At 63.6% G+C, this 5,705-nt stretch overlaps 1 protein-coding gene across 1 annotated transcript; it reads right to left on the bottom strand.

Moving 5' to 3' along the window:
• Window positions 1-2,325: 2,325 nt before the first annotated feature.
• LOC105571084 lies at window positions 2,326-4,727 on the bottom strand. The gene is made up of 2 exons (XM_012028556.1): window positions 2,801-4,727; window positions 2,326-2,681 (listed from the first exon to the last, which is right to left on the bottom strand). Exons 1-2 carry the CDS (start codon window positions 4,704-4,706, stop codon window positions 2,407-2,409), a joined length of 2,181 nt encoding a protein of 726 aa, XP_011883946.1. The 5' UTR covers window positions 4,707-4,727; the 3' UTR covers window positions 2,326-2,406.
• Between the last annotated feature and the right edge of the window lie 978 nt (window positions 4,728-5,705).

Here is a 5,705-nt window from a genome sequence, read left to right as displayed (position 1 = left end):
TTCATCTATGTGGAGGCCCAGATACTTAATCTGGGCCCCCACCCTAATGCGCTCGCCCTCTACACTAACGCTAGCTTCGGGCGGCGGTCCGGCCGAGCCGTCATGAAAAAAGACGGCCTCGGTCTTTTTGGCCGCCACCCTTAGCCCCAGTGCCCTGATCGCCCTCACGGCACAGGCCACCGCCAGGTTGCCCCTGGCGATGGCCTCCCCCCAATCCTCCCCGCCGGCCAGCACCAGCGTGTCGTCTGCGTAACACACGCACGTGCAGCCGGCGGGGAGCGCCGCGCGCAATACGCCATCGTACGCAACGTCCCACAGGAGTGGTCCAAGGACCGACCCCTGCGGGACGCCGCGGTCCGCCCTCCACGTTCTGGAGTCTCCCTCGCGGTCTACACAGACTATTGACCGGTCCCGGAGGTAGTCCCCGATTATCACGCGCAGATAACCGGGGACCTCCAACTTCTCCAGGCCGGTCACGATCTCTCGATGGGGGATGGAGTTGAAGGCGTTCGCCACGTCTAGGGCGACCGCCAGCACAACCCCTCCATCCCCCATCATCGCACTCGCCATCTCGCGCACGTGGACTATCGCGTCCACGGTAGAGCGCCCTTCCCTGAAGCCGAACTGCCTCTCAGACAGGCCGGGCCATGTGTTCTCGATGGCTCCCATCAATCGGGACGCCACTACGCGCTCGAGAAGTTTCCCGGCCTCGTCCAAGAGGCAGATCGGCCTGAAGCTCCCGGGTTCGTCCGGGGGCTTGCCCTCTTTGGGGAGGAGCACCAACCTGGCCTTCTTCCATGGCCCCGGGAAGACGCCCTCCGCCAGACACCGGGTGTACAACCCCTCCAGCCTGCCGGAGAGCTCCCCCAGGGCCGCCTTCAGCACTATGCCGGGGACCCCATCCGGACCCGGCGCTTTACCCCTCTTGAGCTTTTTAGCAGCTCGCGCCAGCTCCGTCCGGGTGACCCCCAGCTCCTCCCGCCATTGCTGATGCTCCCCCCCGCTTTCCATGCCTCGTGGAGGAGGACCGCCGTCATTCCCCGCCGGGAACAGAGTCTCGACCACCTCCTGGAGAAAGCGTGGGGATAGAGTCTCCACCGTCGGAGGCGCCCCCGAACTCAACCTGTTCATGACAAGTTTGTAGGGGCGCCCCCATGGATCCTCGTTGAGTGAGCTAATCAGCTCCTCCCACGCCCTCTCCTTGGCCGTCCTAATCGCATCCCGTAGCGCCTTTCTCCTTTGGCGGTACTCCTCCACGAGGTTCGCCTCCTCCTCCGGGAGGGTTCTCCTCCTCCTTCTCGCCCGCAGGACGGCTCTCCTGGCGGCCACCGAGGACTTCCGGAGCTCCTCTATCTCCCCCGACCACCAGTAGGCCACCCTGCGAGCGACGAGTTTCGCACGCGGCATGGCAGCGTCGCACGCCTTCATCAGCGTCCGCTGCAGCCACTGGGCTTCCTCATCAACCGTGGGCGCAGGGTTCGGCTGCGCCCACAGCTCCGCTATTAGGGACTCCTTCAGCTTGTCCGGATCAAGCTTCTCCGTCCTCCATCTAACAACCTTCTCCTGGGGTCCACTCCTCCTGTCCTCCCAGGAGAAGTCTATGCGGATGGGGAGATGGTCAGAGAGCAGCTCTAGGCCCTCCACCACCTCCCATCCACATATCCTCCTCGCGGCCGCAGGGGAAGTCCACGTCAGATCGACGATTGACTCCCCCTGCGGCCTTACACATGTGCTTATGTCGCCCACGTTCTCTAGGTGGAGGCCCAGGCGCGCCGCCCAGGCCTCCACGTCCGCGCCCTTAGCATCCGGCCGCCGGGAACCCCAAAGCGCCGACTTGGCGTTGAAGTCCCCGGCGACCAGAATTGGCCCGGGGAGATACTCCCGGACCAAGTCCTCGAGTTCTTCCAACCTCCCCTCCGCTTCGGCACGAGAAAGGCTGGGCCTCAGGTAGACCCCTATTACCACCAGGGGCCCCCATTTGACCGCCACCCAGCCTTCCCCGGCCTTAAGTTTCGCGAGGAAGGGGGCGCGCTCGCCCGTCCTCCTCCAGACAATCGCCGCCGAGCCGTCCGCGCTCCCCGCCCAGAGGGGGCTCTTGGGGACGCGGTACGGCTCGGCGACGATGCCCAGTCCGCAACCACGCTCTGCCAGGCTATGTAGGAACAAATCCTGAGCCCGGCAGGCGTGGTTTAGATTCGCCTGGAGCGCTTTCAGCGCCGTGAAGGCGGAGCCGCAGCAGCCTCCTCCTGGCCTTCTCCTGCTCTGGATGCCCCTGCCGGGGTGACTCCTTGGATGTCCAACAGGGGCTCGGTTTCCATGGGAGTGCCTTTGGTCGCCTCCTTGACCGCCTGTCTTCCTTCCCTCGGTTCCACGGTCTCCGTCCGCCTGCCTTTCTTCGCCGTCTTCTTAGTCGGCAGGGGACAGGCTGCTCCTCCCGCCTTGTGTTGCGCAGGGAGGCCCCGGGCACTGCAGACCGGACACTTGACCTCCGCCGTGCAGGTCTGTGCCTTGTGGCCCTCCCCTCCGCATCTGTAGCACATGGTGCTCCGATTTACTGGGTTGCGACATTGCCCCTGCACGTGCCCCCTCTCTAGGCACCGGAAGCACACCAGTGGGCGGGCGTCGAGCAGATCCACTCTTAGTGACACCCACCCGACCCTGATGCGCTTCCCGACCGTTATTTTGTTGGCCGCCGCAACTGGGCACTGGGCCCACACCGTGGCCAGGCCGCTGGGACTCCTCCTGGGCTGACCCGTCTTGACGTCCTCTCGGCTGCACTCTCCTACTTGGGCCAAGGCCTGAACGAGTTCGTCTTTAGTAATGGACTCGTCCACGTCTTTGATGCGGATCTCCGCCATCTTTTTCGGTCGAGAGATCCGCACCCCCTCCTTGCCGGCCACTGCCCCGCGCATTTCATTGGCCAGGGCATCGGCCTTCTTCGCACTCTCAGGCCCTGACACCTCGAAGATCAGGGCCCCGGTTAATCCTCTCCTCTGCTTTAGGGGACCAATGCCAAGCGTCTCCAAATTGATCTTGGCCCTGATCTCCCTCATGCCCTGAGCTCCCTCGCCCGCAGGGAACGTGATGGACACCGCCTCTGATCTTGGGGCCCTCCTTCTCTTCTTCGTTGCCTTGGCCCCCTGGGCGGTGCTTACCCTGGTCTCCTCCACAGCCTTCTGTATTCTCTTGGCCTCCGGCTTACCTCCTTCTCCAGCCGGGATTTGCAGGCTTGCCTTTCCAGCCTTAGCAGGTTGACTGCTCGGCTGCTTGGCCCTCGCAACGTCCGCGTAGCGCAGTTTCTCCTCTCCTCTGCTGGCATTTGACGAAGCCTCCGTGTTCGCTGGCCTCGCTCCCGGCTTCCTCTTGCCCCCCCTCTTCACCACCTCCACCCACGAGTTGGTCGGTGTTGCGGAGGGGGTCTGTTTTTTGGGCGCTCTCTCCTTCGCACAGATTTGTGCCGCCGTCTCCTTGGCTTGGATCCTAACTCTGTCCTTAACGGCCACCACCTTGGTGATCCTTGGCCCTCCTCCAGCCTGATCTCCGCTCCTCTGCTCTTGTTCTCGCGGGATCCGGGCCAGCGCGCCCTGACACCTAATGACGAGGTTCTCCAATTTCTCCCTCGTCTCCTGCGGGCCTCCGTTAACCACCTCTTTGATGGAGACCCCCTCGAAGACTTTCCTGACGTCTTCCATGGCCGTCTCCATCGGGGGGTCTTCCATCCTTTTCCTCTCTCCCCTGACTTCCGGCCGGTACACCAGGGCCTCCTCCACCCGGGCCGACACCGTCTTCCTCTTCTTCTTGTCCGCCTTTGCAGCAGCCGTCTTGGAGCGCGTCCGCTTCTCCTCTTCCACGCTTTTTGTGGGGCTACGAGTTTGGGCTGTGGGGGCGTGGATCACTGGCGTCTCCGCTATCTCCACCTCATGCACCGCACCTTCCGCTCGCGCTCTCGCCTCTCTCTCCTCCTGCAGCAGCAGGGTAATTCTCCCTAGCTGCTCCAGGCTGCTCACTTTCTCCTTAAGCCTCCTGATTTCCGCCTCTGCTGCCCCATCGCCGCTGCCCGCCGTCTTCGTGGCAACTACCGTGGCGGCTGCTCGTAGGATCTTCGCCGAGTTCTTCAGCTCCTTGACGTATGTCCCTTTGAGGTTTTTTGACCTCTCGTAGACCTTCGTCACCACGTCCACGCTCTCAATCATCTCCGCCGCGATCTGCCCCCCGTCGAGGACCTCCATTCGGCGGACGATGTCCCTTTCCGGAGTCGTGCTCTTTGGTTCGACCCTGGGGTCCAGCACCTCCGTCAGGGCCCTCTTCTCCGCTTTTAGCTTTTGGAGCTCTCGGCGGCACTGGTCCCTCCTCCTCTTCTTTATACCGGCGTAGGTTGTCGGTGGCCTTCCCCTTCTCTTCCGTTTCCCGGTCACTTGGTCCACTGAGGAGGTCGACGTCGTCTCGTCGCTGTCCGCGGTGTCTCCGTCCTCCACCACCTCGACCATATGTTCCGTGTCGGAGCCATCCGATTCCGGAAGCGGAACATCCCTTCCCATCTTCGAGGACAGCGGCCCTGGTCTTGTGCCGCGTGACCTTCCAGCCAGCACGCTGGCTTCCGCTCCTTGAGTTTCCTCTTGGGACTTTCCTACCACCCTCCCTGTCCCCTTGGTTCCACTCATCTTACCATCCTCTACGCATCGTGTTTGGTGTTTATTGTTCTTCATAATGGCAGGTATTATTTACTCCGGTTCGCCCATCATGGGACCCCCACCGCAGTGGGGGTACTATCCCCGGTTGAGTAAGTCCCTAATTATGGGCCGGGAAGCGGAGAGGCCGCTTGTCGGGGAGCCACCCCTATCCCGACCAGTGACTCTACTAAAAATGTTTCCTGGAGACGGCCAGGCCCACCATTATGCTAAAGTTTTACCCTCACCCCAGGGACGGGACGCGTGCCGATCCGACGGTCGCTCACCCCGCCCCCGGGCTAGAGCTTGCCAAGGTAAGCTCCCCCTCAGCTGGGTATGGGAGGTCGGCGGCTAACCGGCCCCCCCACACCCGCGCCCGGACTGCCGGTTTCAACTCCCTGCTAGGCTCCAGCCAGACGAGACGGGAGCGGTTTTCCCACATTGAACATGCCACTTCCTGCGGACTTTGCCAGCAAGCTGGGCTTACGGTCCCGCGTAGTCCATGGCAGAGGTCAGGTACAGACATCACCGCTCGTCCCCGGTCGGGGGGTTTACTACTCCCCCCTTGGTTAGTCTCAGGGAAATATCCACCGGCAGCCGGCCGCGGCCCATACATACACACCAAACACACTATCCGGTCCTCCGCCCTCCACGACCAGCCCCGTACGCCAGGCCGCACGCCCCAGCAGCGGGACGTCGGCCCCAGACGCAGGGACCGGCCGCTTCGTCACGGAGGACCGGGTGTTGGCCGGCAGGCTTGCCGACCAACGCCTCCGGACCACCGAGCCCTGCCTGGGAATAAGTCCCAGCGGCCCCGGCGGCCCCCAGGCGATCGGGCCCCGCCTCGGAAACGTCCGAGCGGCCCCGACCCCCGTCCATGCCGGGCCATCCGGGCGACGCGGGTCACAGACCCGACGTGTACCCGGGGCCCCGCCCCCTCCCGGAAGGGCCGGATTACATCCGACCCAACCGCGAGGGAACCCTCCCTTTTCCCACCTACCCCCACTTCCTCTCCCCCCCCTTATGCCAGACCGCACG

Source organism: Vollenhovia emeryi, unplaced genomic scaffold, assembly GCF_000949405.1.
Source record: "Vollenhovia emeryi isolate VEMERY1.0 unplaced genomic scaffold, V.emery_V1.0 DF941247.1, whole genome shotgun sequence".
Lineage (NCBI taxonomy): Eukaryota > Metazoa > Arthropoda > Insecta > Hymenoptera > Formicidae > Vollenhovia > Vollenhovia emeryi.
The sequence above is the reverse complement of the archived record's forward strand: the minus strand, read 5'-3'. Positions and strand labels throughout refer to the sequence as shown.